The sequence below is a fragment of the Chlorocebus sabaeus genome, chromosome 16 (assembly GCF_047675955.1).
Source record: "Chlorocebus sabaeus isolate Y175 chromosome 16, mChlSab1.0.hap1, whole genome shotgun sequence".
Lineage (NCBI taxonomy): Eukaryota > Metazoa > Chordata > Mammalia > Primates > Cercopithecidae > Chlorocebus > Chlorocebus sabaeus.
In genome coordinates, this window is record NC_132919.1 from 5,930,934 (window position 1) to 5,951,845 (window position 20,912).

At 51.6% G+C, this 20,912-nt stretch overlaps 1 protein-coding gene across 7 annotated transcripts in view; it reads left to right on the forward strand.

Annotated features, from left to right (window-relative positions):
- WSCD1 (WSC domain containing 1) overlaps positions 1-20,912 on the forward strand; it is a 388,346-nt gene that overhangs the window by 354,094 nt on the left and 13,340 nt on the right. For all 7 annotated transcript variants that reach the window (XM_073004640.1, XM_073004639.1, XM_073004641.1 and 4 more), the window contains 3 exons: positions 4,245-4,366; positions 18,827-18,986; positions 19,995-20,159. In XM_073004640.1, the coding sequence (XP_072860741.1) occupies positions 4,245-4,366; positions 18,827-18,986; positions 19,995-20,159 (447 nt within the window). The remainder of the gene's footprint in view (positions 1-4,244; positions 4,367-18,826; positions 18,987-19,994; positions 20,160-20,912) is intronic.

A 20,912-nucleotide genomic window follows, 5' to 3' on the forward strand; every position in this document is an offset into this window, starting at 1 on the left:
CAACATGAAAGTTGGCTCTGGGTCACCTGGAGGTTCTGGCAGAGCCAAATGCAGTGTCCCCTTGAGAGCTGTGCCACCAGCCCAAGCGTAGGGGTGCCCAGCGGCGAATTCTCCCTGAGTGCTGAGTTCAAAGTGGTGGAACTCAGGAGGAAACAGTCAACCAAGCTGACACGTCAGGCAGCAAGATTGGACTCCAAGGAATTTCAGTGCAAAGGGCTAGCAAATAGAGATGGCCCTGAAGGGGCCCAACTCAAAGGAGGAGTTGGAAACTCAGATTTGTCCTCACTGCAACATGATGAGCACAAATCTACTTCCTCTAATCACAGAAGGCTCCTTGATAAAATAATAGGGCTGTGCACCGTTGCACATACTGGGGGCCGTTCTTTTCATGGTTGGGAGAGGTGGGTTGGGAAGGAGTCAGAGCCTGGGAGACCACCCCTACCACTGGCAAGGGTAGGGCAGCGGTGATGGAGGCAGAGGCACAGCCCTGGGTCCAGGCTTGCTGACTCATGGACACGACCGCCTCTGGTCGTGCCCTAGTAACAGGGCTCCAGGAGAGCTGACGGATTAGTTCAAGAATGGGGCAGAGCCCAGGTAAAGAGGTATCAGATCAGCTGGGCGTGGTGGCTCATGCCTGTAATCCCAGCACTTTGGGAGGCCAAGGCGGGCAGATCACGAGGTCAGGAGTTCGAGACCAGCCTGACCAACATGGTGAAACCCCGTCTCTACTAAAAATACAAAAACTAGCTGGACGTGGTGGCAGGCACCTGTAATCTCAGCTATTCAGGAGGCTGAGGTGGGAGAATCACTTGAACCCAGGAGACGGAGGTTGCAGTGAGCTGAGATCATGCCATTGTACTCCAGCCTGGGTGACAGAGTGAGACTCTGTCACACACACACACACACACACACACACACACACACACGAGGTGTTGGATCAAAAGCTAAGGCTTCACAGGGGTTCTGGGAGGGCTGTCCTAGCAGGGAATGGGTTTTCCAAGCAGCACAGAAGCTGAGCCCTGATAATCGTGGCTGAACCTAAAAGCCACCCTCATTGGCAGCTATCTGTGGGGTCCCAGTGCCAGGGAGAGCTGCTCCATGTTTGACCCCAGCTGACCGGTGCTTCTTAGGTGCCTCTTGCATTCAAACAGGATGTGTCTGGGAGCTCAGGGGTCCAGATGGGGCAAATGGGGACAGGGGTGGAGAAACTGACAACACACCGTTTAGCTTACGGTTCACCAGTGACACCATTAACTCGACAGTTTCTCACCTACTCTGCCAGGCCCTGACCTCACCCAGGGGTTCGCCATGGCACACGGGCAGAGTCCTGTCCTGCCACTTGGACATCCAAATAGGCTTCCTGAAGACCAAACTGCTCCACGCTGGCTTCTTGGAGCTTTTATTTCTTTGGTTTCAAACAATATTCCTGCCCCCAAGTAAGACCAATTCTATATGTGGACTCCTGGTGGCCCTCCCAGCCCCACCTGCCTGCCCAGTCATTGGTTCTGAGAGGCAGTTGTTTTGCTTTAGGTCACCCATGGATTAAGAGACAGATGGTCCAATCATTCAAGCCAGCCCTAGATCCGGAGTTGGCTGGACTTGCTGTCATGGTTAGTGTTGAAGATGGTGTCCTAGCTGCCCCTGTGGGCAGGCTGTGGAGTGCCCTGTGAGGTACCCTTGCCTTCCTGCCCCCTTCTTGAGGGGAGGAACTGACAGGATCAAGAGGTGACCAGGTGACCACCATTGTGAGCTGCAGCTTCTGCCAGCAAGGAACATTCTCAAGGAGTAAGACCCATGAATGTGCTCCCCAGATTGGAATCAGAGTGGGTTCTGAGCAAGTCATCAGCATCTTTGCCTTGGAGGCATCATTCTGCCCCAAGCAGCCCTCAGGCTCCCTCCTGGGGAGTGAGGGAGACCAGACTGTACCAGGTGACAACCTGTGTCCTGAGAGTTGCATCAGAGGCAGCCAAGGCTTCCTTCTTGAGCGGCTCACGGATCACTCACCTGTTGCAGTATACGCAGTGCCTTCCTGCTTTATCTCATTCAGTTCATTCATTCGCTCAGCACGTAGTGGGTGCCTGCTGTGTGTCAGGATCGGGGCTGGGTGTGGGGAACACAGGGGTCACCCAGGATGTAACCTCCCCTCAGGAGCTGTGTTCTGGAGGCCTTGTGGCCCCCTTTTGTCCCTCCCTGTGGCCCGGGGCTTGCTGGAATCTTGATCCCTCCCCCATCTCTGGATCATGCCTGCCCTGCTGACTCTACCCCTGTGGAGCTGGTTGAGGACCAGTGCCCAGTCCATTGCAATGTGTGTTCTTTGAGGCTCCAATCATGCCAAAGAATAGGAAAGAGTTTTGTGAGCCCAGCACCTGCCACCACCCTCGACCTTGACACCAAAAGCCAAGGCAGAAACGTGGTGGTGGGGAGACGCGGCCCCATCAGGGGATATGCGTGGGTATACATTGTTCCTCATGACAACTGTAGGAGCTACGCTGTATGTAGCTGAGGAAATTGAGAGTCTGAGGGCAAGACATGGCAGAGTTGCAGAGCTAGTCACTGGCAGTGCAAGGGCTTGAACCTAAGCACTTATGACCCTAAGCCCTGGTGTTTTCCTTACACTAGGCTGGTGTCTGTGCCCTAATCAGTCGTGCCCTGACACGTGGACCACCGGTGCTGTGGTCAATTGAGGTGGGCGTCCAGATCCAGGGTTTGGTCCTACTTGGCAGGTTCTGGCTGGTGAGAGGGTTTCTGCTTGCACCACGTGGTGTGGCAGCTAGAGAGCCGGGGAGAGGCTCAGCCCTGGGAGACCCCGTGTGGCGAGGAGCATGGGGTAAGAATCAGGATGCCGTCTAGAGAAACCCTGACGAGTCTGGAAGAAATATGAGCAGTTGATGCAAGAACATTCCAGAAAGTTTGTTCGGCTCCGAGGAAGCCAGCTAGGGCACTGGACTTTTCCACCTGGAGGTTCTACAGGGCAGCAGGAGGCTTGGCGGGAGGCTTCTTTGTAACATGGGCTTGAGGAGTGTTCCTAGAAATTGAGTGGGAGTTCAAGATCAGAGAGAGGCAAACCTTGCACAGAGGCAAAGTAGTGGGATGACTCCAATGGCATGGCAAGAGCAAACCTGGCCGGGTTTCAGATTTCCATGTCTGCTTTTCTTTTAATGCATCTTCTGGGAAGACATCGGATTTTTCACAGGATCAGCCTGTCAGGTCACCTATCATGGAAGGAATCTGGCACCTAGTAAATGCACCATCCAAATTTGTTGAAGGAAGGAAAGAAGGAAGGAAGGAGGGAGGGAGGGAGGGAAGGAAGGAAGGAAAGGAGGGAGGGAGGGAAGGAAAGAAGGAAGGACATTATGGAGAATTGACAGAAGCAAGAGAAGGAAGGAAGGAAGGCATGCATTAGGTGAACTGGCAGAAGCAAGAGAGGGAAGGAAGGGAGGGAGGGAGGGAGGGAGGGAAGGAGGAAGGGAGGAAGGGAGGAAGGAAATAAGGAAGGGCATTATGGAGAATTGACAGAAGCAAGAGAAGGAAGGAAGGAAGGAAGGCAGGCAGGCATTAGGAGAACTGGCAGAAGCAAGAGAGGGAAGGAAGGAAGGGAGGGAGGGAGAAGGGAGGGAGGGAAGGAGGAAGGGAGGAAGGAATGACTTATGGAGAACTGACAGAAGCAAGAGCTGAGCGCTGTAGTTTCAGCCACGTGGTCCCTTGTAGGTGACCCTGGACAGTCAAGGTCCTGATGCCTGGTTTCTCTTAGGAGCTCAGCATGACTATGTCCCACCCAGGGCTGTTTTCCCTCCCTGATTTGAAATCTGCGCCTCAGGCCGGGCGCGGTGGCTCAAGCCTGTAATCCCAGCACTTTGGGAGGCCGAGACGGGCGGATCACGAGGTCAGGAGATCAAGACCATCCTGGCTAACCCGGTGAAACCCCGTCTCTACTAAAAATACAAAAAACTAGCCGGGCGAGGTGGCGGGCGCCTGTAGTCCCAGCTACTCGGGAGGCTGAGGCAGGAGAATGGCGTAAACCCGGGAGGCGGAGCTTGCAGTGAGCTGAGATCCGGCCACTGCACTCCAGCCCGGGATACAGAGCAAGACTCCGTCTCAAAAAAAAAAAAAAAAAAAAAAAAGAAATCTGCGCCTCCTCAGTTTATTTATACCTGTCTCGGGACCTAAAGCCAGCATTTTCCCTGGTACCAGGCACCAACAACTGAACACTATCTCTTACCAGAAACCTCTCTCTTTCCCCGCAGGGCGGACCGCCACCTACCGCGGGTGCTTCCGACTGCCGGACAACATCACACACGCCTTCCCCAGCTCCCTGATACAAGCCAATGTGACCGTGGAGACTTGCTCGGGCTTTTGTTCCCAGAAAGTAAGACCAAATGATCATTTCACAACCCTTTCCTTTAAGTGTGTGTGGTGGTCCCAAGAGACGGGGACGCCTGTGCCGGGCTGCGGGTGTCCACTCTGGCAGTCCGGATGGGAGCAGAGGATGCGGGCATGGGTGGGAGGCAGGCATACAGCAGGTGCCACAGAGGGAACCAGCAGGGAGCCCTTCGCCTCTGTCCGCCATGGAGGCTGGGGGGGGAATTGTCAGCAAGGCTGACGGAAGGAGCCGAAAGGAGAGTGCCTTTCTGGATGCCAACTCTTGGCACAAGTGTCAGATGTTAAATTGACTTGGTTTGGAAGCCAGAAGATGCTGGCTCGGGACTTGGGGATAGCTGATGGATTTTCTGTTATTGGTGCTGACAGTGTTGGACTGTGAATCTGATGACAGGGGCTGGAGCCACACTTGCATCGTTGGTTCAGCCTGAGCTGAGGAGTAGAGCATGACCCCGTGGAGGGGCAGGGCTAGGCACCGAAGGCCACTGACCCTGCATTGCATGCCAGCTCTGGCGTGGGGAAAGTTGGTCAAGGCCAGAGGGGGCTTGCAAAAAGCAGGGCCAGGAGTGTGTGAAGCCAGGCTGGGGAGACCCAGCAGATTCTGTCCAAAGAACACTGAGATCTCAGGCTGCAATCCAGCAGACTCCAGATTGGGGCGGATGCTGTGCCTCTAGAAATGGCCTTCGATGGCAGTAGGCTTGGTGCTGGGGCTGTTTCACATATGCTGGGGTTGCAGTACCCTCAGTGTGGCTTTGGTACTTGGCAATGTAACAGAACAGGGCTAAGGCAAGAGGAGGGCTAAGGCGAGAGGATGGCCTTGGCCAGGATGATGATGACGATGATGACAATCAACAGAAGCTGCCATTCGTGAATCACTCATTCCATGCCAGGTACTGTTCCACGCGCTTTATGGGTTAACTCATGTAATCCTCCTACCAACCCTACAGCGTAGATGCTGTGCTTATCTGCATCTTCCAGGTGATAAAACAGGCAGAGAGTTTGAGCCGTGTGCCTGAGGTCACACAGCCGGTAAGTGGTAGGGTCAGGATTTGAACTCAGATAGCTCCATAGTCTGCTTGGGGTTGAAGGGTGCAGGCGTGGACTTCAGTGAGAGCAGATATGACCAGACCTGCAGGAGCAGCACAGCCTTCTGCTGCTGCACCCCCTACTCCCACTGTCCCTGCTTCCCGTGTTCCACCGCGCTCTGGGGGCGCCTCCCTGGGAAGGGATGGAGAACAGAGCCTTTCACGCATGCTTTCTTCTCGTCCAAGTGCATCCTTTGAAGTGGTTCTCCTGCATCACCAGCGTTTCTAAAGCCACAGCCAAGGATGTCTTGGGCATCAGGACACCTACGACACAATGAAATGAGCCACGAAGGCAGTTGGTTGATTTGCAGACGTCTGTCCTGGGGACCTCCTCATCCTGTCTCCTCCTCGTGGGAGCAGAGCGATGGGCAGAGGCAGCAAGGATGCCCGCTCAGCTGCCCGCCCTGCTGGTGCTCTCAGGAGGATGAGCCACCCTCCCGGGGCTTCCCTCGCACCCGTAGCTCAGAGCAGTTCCCTTGAGAGGCCCTCTCGTTGGAATCAAAGGAACTCTGTGGGCCAGACCAGGCTGAAAGCAGGCCTCCCTTGAGCAACCAGTTTGGAGACTCCTGCTATGTGCTGGGCGCGGCACTGGGAGCCTTCCTGCGGGGGGTTATCTGCTTTGATCCTCCTGGTAGCTCCCAATGGGAGATACTCAGATCCCTGCTTGCTGCGAGAGGCTGGGCAGGTGTGCAGAGCTGAGAGCCTTCACACACAGGCACAGAGCGGCCGGCTTTGCAGGCCCTGCTCCTGACGCCGCACACAGCCCGTGCTTTTACACACTGCTGCCACTGAGCATTATGGAAGGGGGAAGAGACAGAGAAGACGAGGAGGAAGAGGAGGAAAAGAAAGGGGTGGCCATTGTGGCCATGAGCCATTAGTGTTTCGGACTATTTTTAAATAGGAACGTGCTTACTTGGAGCACAATGAAGACGCCAAAGGGCATAGCAGGGAGGCCTTCCTCTCACTCCATGCGTTTCCTTGCCTGGATTGTCCTGGCTTCTCATGTCTACTTCCACAGAGACTGAATCTTCAAGCAACCGCATCCTTGCCCTTTCTGTAACCAGCCCCGCAGCGGGGAAGGAGCTGCACCTGCCCTTCTGCACCGAACCCTTCACTGGACGGCCTGTCTCGGAGATTGTCTCGCAACGCGACACAGAGTGCTTTCTCATGCTTTTTTACCATTACACGGATGTCCTATCATTTATTTAACCAGTTCCCTGCTGTTCAGCATTTCGCCTACTTCCAGCCTTCACAAACAATGCGGCAGGGACTGCCTGTGTATGTACATAGATCACTTTGTATGAGTGAATCTGTAAGAAAAATATTCCTTGGAGATGCTGGGTCAAAGACTGAGTGTCTTAATCATTTTGGTAAACTTTGCCAAGTTGTCCTTGGCAAGGATTGTATTCACTTTATACCCCGATCAGTGATGTGTGAGGGGGAGGCAATCCGCCCTCATAACCCGTCTTTTGTGTGTGTTGGGGGGTTCAAAGCAGCATTTTAGGCAGATGCCTCAGTTTTCTGGGGCTCCTCCCTTTGGGTACCTCGTTAGGGCTCAGAGAGTTCTTTTTTTTTTTTTTTTTTCTGCTCTGATGCCCAGGTTGGAGTGCCATGGTGTGATCATAGCTCACTGTAGCCTCTGCCTCCTGGGCTCAAGTGATCCTCCCACCTTGGCCTCCTGAGTAGCTGCAACTACAGGCACACACTACCATGCCCAGCTAATTTTTTTGTGTATTTTTTTGCAGAGACGGGGGTCTCACCAAGTTGCCCAGACTGGTCTTGAACTCCTGGGCTCAAGTAATCTGCCCTCCTTGGCCTCCCAAAGTGCTGGGATTACAAGCACGAGCCACTGTGCCTGGCCAGTCCAGAGAGTGCGTATTTGTGATTACAGACCAGAATTTAAAGACTTAAAACTCTTCAACTTGTATTTTCAGCCTTTCTTCGTATTTACTGGCATAAGTCTAGATCGCTGCAGTTTCACACTGGAGCACGTGCCGGAAGATACACGCGGGCTCTTGGTGTCTTGTGCCATTACACCTTGGCACCTTGTCCATCTCCCCTCACCGTGTATTTCAAGGACAAGTTCCCTTCTCTGCTCTGGTCGGAGCAGTCGTGAGTTGTTTGGGTCAGAACTACACGGAAAGGGCATCCAGGTTTCTCAGAAACAGCCTCTGTCCTCCGCACTCACCACATTGGGGTCGGGGCTGACCCCTGATCCTTATCCGGGCCGCCTCTGCGCGGTGGGATGGGGCTGGGAGGGTGGCATTTCCTGAGTTCCATTGTTTAGGGCTGCACCATTTGCAGCTGTGAGGAACAGCGTCATCATTTCCAGCTTTAAAGTTTAACGTGGGTATCGGCCGCACATATTCAGTGGGACTTGGCAAAACGCAAGTGCCGAGATGGTGGCACAGCCAGGGGCAGGTGACTCTCACTGGTGGCAGAGTAAGGGCAGTGCCTGAAGGGGGTGAAGAAGGCTTGGAAGCAGGCTGAGAAAGGAAGACGGTTGCAACTTTTGTGAAGGGTTGGAGCTGGAGGATACGGGGCAGTGTCGGCAGGTGGCTGAGGGGATTGAGGAGTATGTTCCAAGAGGAGGCAACTGCTGAGTAGGAGCCAGGTGGCGGGAAAGCAGCCCAGGGGCCCAGCGTGCAGGGTTACTTGGGGTGCTGTGAAAGGTCAGCGGGCACAAATTGCAGAGGGCCTTGTGATGTAAGAGTTATTAAGAAGTTATTTTAGGCAGATTGTAAGGTTCTGGGTGGAAACTTTCCTGTAATAAGAAACAACCCCCAAACCATCTCTTTTCTAACAGAAAAGGCAGCTTAAAGGGCTGGGTGCGGTGGCTTACGCCTGTAATCCCTGCACTTTGGGAGGCCGAGGTGGGCGAATCATGAGGTAAAGAGATCAAGACCATCCTGGCCAACATGGTGAAACCCCCATCTCTACTAAAACTATAAAAATTAGCCAGGCGTGGTGGCGGGCACCTGTAGTCCCAGCTACTCGGGAGGCTGAGGCAGGAGAATGGCGTGAACCCAGGAGGTGGGGCTTGCAGTGAACCAAGATGGCGCCACTGCACTCCAGTCTGGGTGACAGAGCGAGACACTGTCTCAAGAGAAAAAAAAAAAAAAAAAAAATTAGCTGGGCGTGATGGCACCTGCCTGTAGGCCTAGCTACTCGAGAGGCTGAGGGAGGAGAACCACTTGCCCCAGGCGGCAGAGGTTGCAGTGAGCCAAGATGGCACCACTGCGCTCCAGCCTGGGTGACAGAGCAAGACTCTGTCTCAAAAAAAAAAAAAAAAAAGAAACTGGGTTCGCTCAGTATGGTGATTCCCGCCGTCTTTTCCTTGTCACCAGGTGTACCAAGTGTCATAGCCACCTCCAGATAACACCATGTGTTTCGAACATCATGGCAACTTGTATTTGCGTAGTAAAGGGCTGAGGTGGGAGGGCCAGGTTTTTCGAGGGCTACGTAAATGACACACCTGATCAAACCAATCCCCTGGGCCTTATGGAAATCAGACACCGCCTTCTCCAGCATCCCAATATAAGCAGCCACTTTTCCGTTGCGCACGGGGGTTTTCTCTTTGTTCGAATCCCCGCTCCCTCTGTCTCTGTATGGGGGAGCTGTTTTATTCTTCCTTCTTTCTTACCTATTAAACTTTTCAGTCCTTAAAATCACCCCACCCGGTTATCTAAACCGGCATGAGACCAAGAACCCTGGTGTTCCTGCAGTCATCAGAGCCGTATCACTTGGATGCCTGACTCAAGGTTTAGACCTTTTTCAGTGGGTGGGAGGGAGCTACTGTTGGTGTGGCAGGGAGGAGCTGGTATGGCTTGTGTGGCACTTTATAGCTGCAGGTAGGATGTTCTGGAGCAGGGAGAAGATGAGAGCTAATAAAGGAGGGAGTAGGTCTAAGAGACACCACAAGACACCACTAAGGGTTGGAATCCACAAGAGAGGATGTGGGGGCCTGAAGGAAGAAGTGGGAACCTTCAGGGAGGAGGATGAGGCATGGATAGGGTTGGGGGTGGGGTGAGACAGCTGACCTGTCCAATGCAGAAGGGAAGTTCTCCTTGGATCCTTCTGGAGACAGCATTTCTCAGGGGCACCCTCAGAGATGCCTTGGCAAAGCTGCCGCAGAAGTCAACCTGTGATCTGGTTCTGGAGTTAGGGATTTCAGGTAGGGCAAGAACAGTGCCCTGGATGTCATGCCTTTAAAACCACTGTCTGCCCAACGGAGTGAGCCTTTGGCTCCCAGACTGTCCATCCATTCTCCCTTGTCTCGCCCTTGGATGTGGGTGTAACTTGAACTCAACCCTTCTGAACGGTTAGCCCTTCAGCCCTGAGCTCTGCAGATGCCTGGCGGGGATTTTGCTGGAATTCTGACTTCACTCTAGAGCAGGGGTTCACAGCCTTGGATCTGTTGGCATTTGGGGTTGGATAATACTCGTGTTGGGATCTGTCTGTGCGTTGTAGGATATCTAGCAGCATCCCTAGCCTCTACCCACTAGATGCCAATGGCACATCTTCCCTCCATTGTGACACACAGTCCCCAGACGTTGCCGTATGTCCTCTGGAGGGCAAAGTCACCCCTGGTGGAGAACCACAGCCCTGGAGAGGCACCCGAAGATGCCAGGCAGCCATGCCCAGGCATGGCCCATATCCCTGTGGGGCTGAATCCTGGGGAGCAATGGTCTCTTCCAACCACGGTTGAGGCTGGAGAAGCAAATTCTGCCTCCAGCATTGAGATCTGATGGATGTGAGATTGGTTAGAAGTTGATCTGACCCAGACCTGCAGAGGCCAGGGACCTCTTTGCAGGGAATGGTATCCTCTCTTCCCTCCTGAATGTTAAAGGTGGCAAGAGAGGCGAATTCGGGGATGTCTGGCTGTATTTGCCTCCTCTGAAGTGCCAAGCACGTCCTCTTTGGAAAGGCCAGTGGTGTGGAGGCTGCCGGGCAGTCCCAGTGGCAGCTCTATCTCATCCTAATTTGGCCGAAAAACAAGCTCAAATGTCCTGTGATGTGGGAATGGTTAAATTATGCCACGGCCATACAGTGGACCATAAGACAACCATTGAAAATGTTTGCAAAGACTTTGATGATGGAAAATTCTCACAGTAGAGTGTTAAATGGGGCAGAGCTGAGCCTGGGGGTAGGAAGCTAGGGGCTTAATTAGAGCTGGCTGTGCCGTGGGGCCGGGAGCAGCAGATGTGAGAGGTGGGGCTTGGAAACAGGAAAAGAGGGGGAAGGGTTCCTTGTCATGCCCCCACTTTTGAGCACCATCTGAGGCTTATTTGTGGCCCCAGATAAAATGTCTACTGTTTTTTGCTAGTTCGCGAAAATGGATTTGGGGAGCTCCAAGAGTGTAGTTTGACAGAAAAAGAACATTCCAGGCGATATCCGCATCTTAATGATCTGACACTCTGCCAGCAAGAGGGGCTTGACCAATGTAATGTGTTTTTAAAACCCAGTCAAATGATCTTGTCTAATTTCCTGTGATCGTACTAGAGATGGAAAGAGACCTGCTCATTCTCAGTCCTCTTCAGGATCCTGTTGGCTCCTTTGTTTCAACACAAGGCGAGAGTGAGCAGGGGGCAGCTTCGATATTTGCATTGCTATCAATTCAGATCTGGGGTAATTAGTTTTGTCGCCGGATATTTGTGCTCAAGGACATAGGCCATTTGTGGGGGTGCTCCGAAAGGAGGCCCATGAGCGAAATCTAACACCATCTGCAAATAGGTTACTAATATGAAACACTCCACCAGCCATTATACCTTGTGATGTGAGCTTTGTTCTCCCAGCAGCTGTTAGTGATTCTACTGATAAAGGAATCACAGGGAGAGGAGGAAGAGAGGTGGTGCCCTTCCATTTTCCCCTCTTTTAGCCTCTTTTGGGTGTCTGAATTCTTTATGCATTAGTCACCTGGATGTTTTCCCATTGACATTTCTTCTAAGTTTTTTTTTGTTTGTTTGGTCATTTAATGGTGGTGCTCACCCAGCCACCTTTCAAATGGAAAAGCATGCATTAATATGGAATCTGTTTGTTCTCAGCTGGGCAGCTGTTCTTGCAAAATCCACTTGGATCCCAATAGATGCAGTCTATCCAAGCTAGTAGCCTTATGATCTCCATGGAGCACCCAAGTTCATGTTTTTGCCAAGGGTTGGGTGTGTAAGAGTCTGGGTTTTGTGAACCTTGAGAATAAGAATTTTCTCTTTGACAGAATGCTGTAGTCATTCTAAGAGCTATTGGATATTCTTTGAATTGCTTATAAAAAGTCTGTGGTAAACCTGTTGATACTGTACTCTGTGTGTATTTCCAAAAACATGTATTGTTTGGTTTTTTTGGGGGGGGTTAACACATATCTATTTTAGAGAATTTGAAAATTTTCCAAGTGCAGAAATAAAAATAGAATGCACCTGTAACAACTAATAACACTGAACATCTTTTTGGTCTTTTGTTCTCTACGTCATTTGTTTTATAAACATTGACTCATTCCTTCTCACATTTGTTCTTTTTTACCATTTAATATGTTGTGAGCATTTTCTTTCACTGTGCTATGCCTTAGGGCTTATTGGCATTCTGTCCTCCCCTGAGGGAAATTTAGGCCATTTCCTTTCTTTTTTTTCTTTTTCCTTTTTGCTATTATAAACAATGCTGCCACAAACATCCTTGAAGATAAACCTTTGAGCACATTCATGTGTTTCATTGGGCTATACTGGCAGATAAGGAATTGCTGGGGCAAAAGATAGATACATTTTATATGAGCCCTTTTAAGACTTTTCATACAGTTTGGGAAGTGTGTGTTCTAGCCTCATCCTTCTGAACTGGCAAAAGGGCTTTAGAATCATGGTAACCTGGGTTCATATCCCTGCTCTGCCACTTTCTCATTTTGTGATCCTGGCCAGATCACATAACACAGAGCCTTAGTCTTCTCGTCTGCTAAATGGGATGGGTGGAGATGAAAGTGCCTCACCAGACTGTGATGAAGATTCAGTAACTTTGTGGACACGACCAGTTTTGTGATTTATGTTTTGGGGTGTGTCTGGAGTAGCACATGTTCCAGACAATGCTTATGATCGTCGTGATTATTCAGCATCCCCTAGTTCTTTCAGTGTGTGGAGGATGCTTGAGAAACTTCCTGGGATGAAGAGCCAGTCCTTTCCCAGGTCAGTGGAAAGCCAGGCACCTCAGAATCCCAGTGGTTGGGTGGTTCTGAGTCACACCATGTTTCACAGACTCTTCTGTCTGAAGGATGTTTGTTTGGCTTTGACAGGGAGGGTGTTGCCTGGGGTGGGTTGGTGGGTTAAGTAGGTCTGCTGTCTGGGGCTCAGGTCTTCAGAGAGCCATTCGCCCCTGGAGACGTCCCACAGGGTCCTCTGGAGACACTCTGACATTTGCCGCAAACAATCATGCTTGGTCTGCTGTCATATGCATAGAGTGGATATCGCCGCCTCTGTTTAGAGTGTGTGTTACAGCGCACGGAGAAGGGGACTGGTGAGTCTGCTCTTTACATGGAGAAAAGTGGATGCTGTGGGGGTGTGGGGAAGCCCTTGCCTCTGCCGCCATGCCTTTGCCTCCCCTGGACTCAGCCCATCCATGGTTACTGAGTATCTACTCTCTGAAAGGCACTTCGAGAGTATTTCAATCCCCAGATCCCCCATATGGATGGAGGAACCAAGACTCAATTCAGCTAAATTGCAACTCACACCTAGAGATGCCAGAGCCTCTGTTAGCCCATTTGCATTGCTGTAAAGGAATACCTGAGGCTGAGTAATTTATAAAGAAAAGAGGTTTATTTGGCTCATGGTTCTGCAAGTTGTAGGAGTATGGCCCCAGCATCTGCTTCCGGTGAGACCTCAGGAAGCTTCCAATCATGGTAGAAGGTGAAGGGGGAGCCAGCATATCTCATGGTGAGAGATGGAGAAAGAGATGGGGAGGGGCCGCCACGCTCCTATAAACAACCAGCTGTCCGTGAACTGACAGCAAGAACTCCCTCATTCATTACCAAAGGGATGGAGCTGAGCCATTCGTAAGGTATCTGCCCCTATGATCAAATGCTTCCCACCAGGCCCCACCGCCAACATTAGGGGTCACATTTCAATATGAGATTTGGAGGGGACACACATCCAAACTCTGTGAGAGCCCTGAGTCGTTAAACTGCCCCTTTTACAGAAGATAACGCCAAGGCTCAGCGATGCCCAGTTACTCGTGGGCAGTCCACGGATGGGATTCAAAGCCCACAGTTCCTGGTGACAAGCTTTGGGTTGGTTCCACTCCCAGCATCGGCCTCTCCAAATCACAAGGCCGCGTGCTCAGTCACAGCATCACTAGGCAAGTTTTCAGCCAACCTGGCATATGCCTGAAAGCGAAAGTCCGCCCCCTTTGTCCCCAATCCTTGAAGTCATCTTTGCAGGTGTCTTCTTTCCTTTTTGTCCCTTTTCCTTTCTGTACCTTGAATATCCAGACCTGCCTCTGGAGTGAAGGGAACTGCTCTGGAGGCAAGAGACTGGCAGAGCTAACCTCCACACTGGTTTGCAGATTTCACTGGAAACCCAGTGCATCCATGTGTTTGCCTCTCAGGAGTTGAGCTGTGTTGATGTGGCAAGGCCCTGGACTCGGAGTCCAGAAGGCTGGCTCCTTTTCCCACTCACCTGGCATGCTGGGCATCCTGGGCTCTTCACTGCCTACCTCCCAGTTTCTGTTCCCCCTTCTGTGATCCCTGAAATCTCTGTCATTCTGTGTAATCCTGGCGATCCTGAGAAAAGTGCTAGAAGAGGAATGACATGGAGGAGATGATGCCCAGAGGGGCTGGTTTGCTACAGGGGTCCCGCCTGGGGCCTTGCTTCTTACCTCTTACCTGGAGGAAGGTTCACTCCTTGACCAAGCCTCCTGCATGTGGATCCCGGCCAGCCCCCGAGCCCTGCCCTTGCTAAGTCATGACCTTGCTGCAGGCTGAGTGCCCACCCGTACCTCAGCCCAGCCCAGCACTAGCCCTGCGTTCAGACCGAGCCAGGCTCAGGCTGTAGAGGCAGGATCAGGATGAGGATGGTTTCCTTTCTGCCCTCGGACACAGGCTGAGCCAGGTCTTTCTTTCACCCCTCACCTGTCTGAAACAATCCCACATCTATCTTCTCACTTTCTTTTTCTGCCTTGCATTCTTGGATCCTTTTTTCCTCTTCTTTCTCTCACTGAAGCGCCCTTTCTCTCTCTCACTGAAGCGTAGGGTAGGGTGGGGGGAGCAGGGAAGTTGGCAGAGAGATAAGATTCATCAATATTTAATTTTTATGGAAATCATGTCCTAGAAATCCCCAAGGGGCTGAAAATTGTTCTGTGTTTTCAGAATCCAGTGATATTGCTGAAGCGGTGATGTTGTAAATAAAACCACATTACTGTCTGCAGCTCTCCCGTCGCTCTGCAAACACCCGGAAACTTGACAGTTTAATCCACTCAAGGAAGCAAAAAGGTTCGGGTCACTGCTGGGGGCAGCCCATTCTCCAGCCCTGGGATATAAGATTGCGAGGCATCAACGTCAGCGGTGCTGTTACTGCTGGGGAGGGAGATGGAGCCAACGTGCCTTGAGTAGATTTACCATATGCTGGTGAAATTTTTTTTCCTCGGAACAGGAATCCCAGGACAGCAGAGCCCCGCTCTGGGCTTTCTGATGTGGGGAAGATTTGCTTAGAGACGGCGGGCTTTCTTCTCCCTCATGCCTGTGGTGCAGTTAACCCAATGACCAGCAGAAAAATCAGACCCAAGTTAGTTTCCAGCAGCTTCTGGTGTGGTTGGGATTTGGAAGGGACATTCGTTTCTTTCTTCATTCATTCATTCATTCATTCATTCATTTCTTCATCAAACATTTCTTGAGCATCTGCCACGTGCAAAGCACTTTTCCAGATTCTGAGAATAGAACAAAGCACACAAAAAACACAACCACCCTGCTTATGTTCTTGTGGAAAGAGGCCAACAACCAACCAGGTAAATAAGTAAATTATATAGTATGTTGTATGGTGATCCATGTCGTGGAGGAAAAGGAAGTAGGAATTGTAGGTGTTTACTCATGAGAAATGCAAACATTTATGGACTGAAAGGCGTGCACAAGAATGTTCGGAGGAGCACATTCACAATAACTAAAGACTGGAAACAGCCCAGATGTCAATCCACAAGTGGATGAATCAACAAACCAGTGCATCCTTGGATGGAATACTACACAGCAGTGAAAAAGGAATGATCCACAGACGCAGATAACAACATGGATGCATTTGACAAATATTTTTCTGAATGAAAGACGCCAGGCACACAAAAACATGTGCTGGGTGATTCTATTTATATGACGTTTTAGTATAGATAAAATGAATCCGTGGCGATAGAAATCTGAAAAGTGGTTGTCCTGGGGAGGGCAGGATGACAGTGAATGGGGAGAGGGGCCTCTGGTGTCACGGATGTGCTGCCTGTCTTGGTTGAATGGTACACCTGGGATCAGAGCATGTCATCAGATAGGTTATTACACAAAACTGGAAAGCATGGGGAGGGAATAGGATGTGTTGGTGATGGTGGGAGGAGTTTGCAACTTGAAAAGGGGGTGGCCGGGGAAGGCCCCATGGAGAAAGCGACTTGAAGGAAGTGCGGGAGAGAGCTATGAGGGTATCTGGGCGAAGGGCATTCCTGGCAGGGGGAACAGCAAGTGCGAAGGCCCTGAGGTGGGATCATGAGTGGAGAAGTCAGGGAACAGCAGGGAAGCTACTGCGTTGGTCAGCGTGGCTGCCGTGACAGAGTGCCACAGACTGGGCAGCGTAAACAACAGACGTTTATTTTCTCAGTCTGGAAGCTGAAAGTCTGAGATCAAAGTCTCAGCAGGGTTGGTTTCTTCCGAGACCTTTCTCCTTGGCTTGCAGATGGCAGCCCTCTTACTGTGCCCTTGTGTGCTTGTCCCTTGGTCTGTGTTGGCCGCGTCCTAACCCCCTCTTCTCCTAAGGGCCTTTGTCATACTGGATTAGAGCCCACCCTGATGGCCTCATTTGAACTTAATTATCTCTGGAATCCCAGCACTTTGGGAGGCCGAGGCGGGTGGATCACCTGAGGTCGGGAGTTCAAGACCAGACTCGCCAACATGGTGAAACCCCGTCTCTACTAAAAATACAAAAATTAGCCGGGCGTGGTGGAGCGTGCCTGTAGTCCTAGCTACTTGGGAAGCTGAGACAGGAGAATCGCTTGAGCTGGGGAGGCAGAAGTTGCCGTGAGCTGCGATCACGCCACAGCACTCCAGCCTGAGCGACAGAGTGAGACTCTGTCTCAAAAAGGAAAAAAAAAAAAAAAAAGATCCTACATCCAAATAAGGTCCCATTCCGAGACCCTGGGGTTAGGACTTCAACATATGAATTTGGGGGACACAGTTCAGCCCATAGCAGCCAGCGTGGACAGAGGTGCCTGAGACACAGACGGCCCGCTGTGCACTGTGGACACCCGCGCTGCTTGTTTCTGCTGCCGCTGTGATGAAGGTGTTGGTGTGGAATGAGGCAGGATGAGGGTTGTGTGATAGAGGGTGGATGAAGCTGTAGAGACCGGAGGTGGCAATTCTTGAAGTTGCTTTCCACGAATTCACATCACCGGGAAAACTTGCTTCTAGAAAAGCCAGCAGTGTGGAGATTGAGGGTCAGGGCCCAGCTCTCGCTTTCGTGAGGGTGGGTCTAGTTGGAGGTACCACTGAAGTTCGATAGTCCATTGTATACTTACTCACAGCGCAGGTGCCTCCTCGGCTTGAAGAAGGATGAGGCGAGCGGGGGAGGCTTTCCTGGGGGCTGCTTGACACCTACAGGAGCATGTGGCCTGCAGTTACAAGAGCAGCCTGACAGCGGGGGGCAACCTCCAGCAGCATTTCCCCCACTCCCTCCAAAGATACCCGTCCTCCCACCAATGCCCCAGGCCCTGCGCCATCTTCGCTTGCGTGGGACTCAGTCCGTTGTCTTTTATGAGTGCCAAAATCCTCAGCTTTACCTAGCCATGCTCAAAAAATGCTATTGATTTTCTTTTTCTTATTTATTTATGAGATTTTTGCTGCGGGCAAAAAATAAAAAGGTTTCTGCAGCATTTCCCTTAGCAGTGAGAAGCTTTCTCCACCCACTGCCTCCTTCCCTGGCACACACACTCGCAGATTACTCTCTCATCTCTCTACGCTCCCAAAGGCCTAGCATCTCCGACTGTAGGATGCAGAGAGGGAAGAGATGAAAAGGGGCTAGTGCCTGGGGCAGAGCGAGGACTTTCCCATACATGTGGGAGAGGTGGGTGGATACATTTTTGAGCAAGACACAGCTGATGCCCAGAGGGTTAAGGAGGTCGAGCATGACCTCTTCCTCCCGGAAGTACAACATGGCAGGCCCAGTGCTAGGCACTTTGGACCCGTCTCATTTAGTCCTCACCATAAACCTACAAGGCAGATTTTATTACTTTTTTCAGTGATGACATTCAAAGAGGTTAGGCACCTTGCTCAAGGGTGCCTGGCAAGTGAGCCGGAATTCACTTTCACACCTTCAGGATGCCAGCCACCAGCTCTCTTCAAGCTGTGGTGCGGCTTCCCCAAAGGGGAACAAGGACCCACTTAAGAGACTGCTAGGAGCTGGGCTGGCCCACAGAGTGAGACGACTCCTCTCTCCTACCCCTGACAGGGCCCCCCTCCATTTTTTAAGAGTCCTCCTAGGGGTGAGCATCTCGGGCGGGAACAAAGTCTGTTCTTCTCCACCCCTTCCGTCTTTGGAAAGATGACTATATGAGAATCTCTGCACCCTGCACTGGGGCATCTGGCATGAGAGGTGGTTTTGGTCTCTTTCCAGGGAGGTGGCTGGCCAAGGAGGGCCGGAGGGAATCTCAGTCCTCTCTCCGGGCTCGGGGTCTGTTCATTAGTGGTGTGACACATGGAGCCCTGGGCAGCCCTGTACCAGCTGATCTGCCCCGTTCTGTGCCATGCAGACATCCACTCCTATGGATGCCTCTGCCCAGAGTGCCCTTTCTATCCCTGGCACTCCTGACAAATGCCTTGGAGTCTCAAAAGCATGGTTCCAGCCTCTGTCCCCTGCTTTCTTCACGTCACTCACCTCTCAGTCATATTGCTGCTCATACTGTTGACTTGTCAAGGAACCAACCAAGTAGGGCTGTGCTTACAAGAACAAGGGCTACTTGAGCTACTTGAAGCTCACGTCTTGTTGAGCTTTGTCTCTCCGGAACTGGGCACGGAGCGTAGTGGTGGAAGGATGGTGGTCATCCCTGTGGATTCTATACAGCTGGCCGTACATCATCCATGTTCATCCCATTCCTGAACCCTGGGAAGCAGGACCTTCAAATTCACTCAATGTGCTTCTCTTCTTATCTTTCCCTGGCAGGAGTTCCCCTTGGCCATTCTCAGGGGCTGGGAATGCTACTGTGCTTACCCTACCCCCCAGTTCAACCTGCGTGATGCCATGGACAGCTCACTATGTGGCCAGGACCCTGAGGCACAGAAGCTGGCAGAATACTGTGAGGTCTACCAGACGCCTGTGCAAGGTGGGTTCTGCATCCCTGACTGGTAGTGGCATTTGGTCTGGGGGGTGGGGAGAGCTTCCAGGGTTGGGAGATGCCAGTCATGGCCAAGCATACAGCTATGAGGTATGGCAGGTGTCTGTGTAAAGGTCTTGGCATCTTGATGGGTGGTGGAGATAACGGGGAGGGTCACGTTTCCACCCTCCACAGAGGTGGAATCCTGGACTCACTTTAAAAAACACTGGACCTTTTATCTAAGTCTCTCTGGGGATGACAATGGTAAGAGGATGAGCAGAGAGGGGCAGGTCCCAGAGAGATAGCAATAGAAAGGTGGTAGGATTGGGAGGTATGGGAAGAATGGGATCCCAGGAGCTGCAGGGGCCACTGGTTCCTCCAGGACCTGGGAACCCTCCTTGGTGTGAGCATCAGGTCTGCCCCTGTTGACCTTAGGAACTGACGAAAAGAAGAGCAGGTGAAGAGGGATGTTACCACCTTTATCAAGTGCCTACTGTGACCCAGCACGGCCCTGGAGGTTTTGGGGCTTTCCCTTGGTGATTTCATGTGCTCCTTGTAGCACCCCTGGGGATGAGACACAACGAATGACTTGCCTGTCATTAGTCCAGCTCTGGTTTACTGTTGATAGTCCCTGGGTGTGTCACTTTGCTCAGCATAGCCTCAATCCCCTCCCACTTCCCCTGGTAGAATCTGGAATTATCTGTGCTAACTTAGGAGCAAGAGTTTGGCTGTGGTCATAGAGACAGAATGGGAATCGAGGGTCCAGAGGGTGTCTGATTCCCATCCCACTCCTGCACTGCCGTCTTGGAGGCCTCATCACGGGGCTTCCTCTGACTAGCCACAGACCTGTGCAGCTAAGGTATAGTTGGAAGATCTCTTCCCTGCTTTGGGTCTTGGTTCCCTCATCTATTAAACGGGAGTCTTCGTTCTTCAGTCCCTCTAAGGGAGTTTAGTGGTGAATTGGTGAGTCATAATGGAAGTGAGTAACCAACCCCGTGATGACTTTTGGACTTTCAGACACTCGTTGTACAGACAGGAGGTTCCTGCCTAACAAATCCAAGGTGTTTGTGGCTTTGTCAAGCTTCCCAGGAGCTGGGAACACATGGGCACGGCACCTCATTGAGCACGCCACTGGCTTCTATACAGGGAGCTACTACTTTGATGGAACCCTGTACAACAAAGGTAAGTCAAAGCTACAGGGGACAATGGAAGGCAGCTCCCAGTGACCAAACTGTCACCTTGCCACCCAAGCTTCTCAGGGCACTAGAGCAGTGCATCTCAAACTTGAGTGTACATAAGAACCACCTGTAGGTGGAGCCACTGTGTGCCATACTCACCCTTCAGGGACTGAAGACCAGCCTGCCTGGTGGTCCCCATCCACAGCAAAGTTACACCATTGTATCCACAAACGCTCACAATCTAGGCCACTGAGGCAGTTGCAGACACCACTGATATTGATTACAGACAAAGAAATGACACTGAGACTACACTACTCCCCCACCCAGAACCAAAACCTAAGCATGCTACCCAACCCACGCTATAGGATATATCTACTAGAAAAAGTCTTTTCCTATGAAAGCTCCTCCATAAAATTGGAAGAGGTGACTGTCCCACCAGATGTGCAGATATCAATGCAGTCACACAAGAAACGTGAAAGAGCAAGGAGGCCAGGCGCAGTGGCTCACGCCTGTAATCCCAACACTTTTGGGAGGCTGAGGTGGGTGGATCACCTGAGGTTAGGAGTTTGAGACCAGCCTGACCAATATGGTGAAATCCATTTCTACTAAAAACACAAAAATTAGCCGGGCATGGTGGCGGGCGCCTATAGTCCCAGCTACTCAGGAGGCTGAGGCAGGAGAATTGCTTGAACATGAGAGGCGGAGGTTGCAGTGAGCCAAGATCATGCCACTACACTCCAGCCTGGGCAACAGAGCG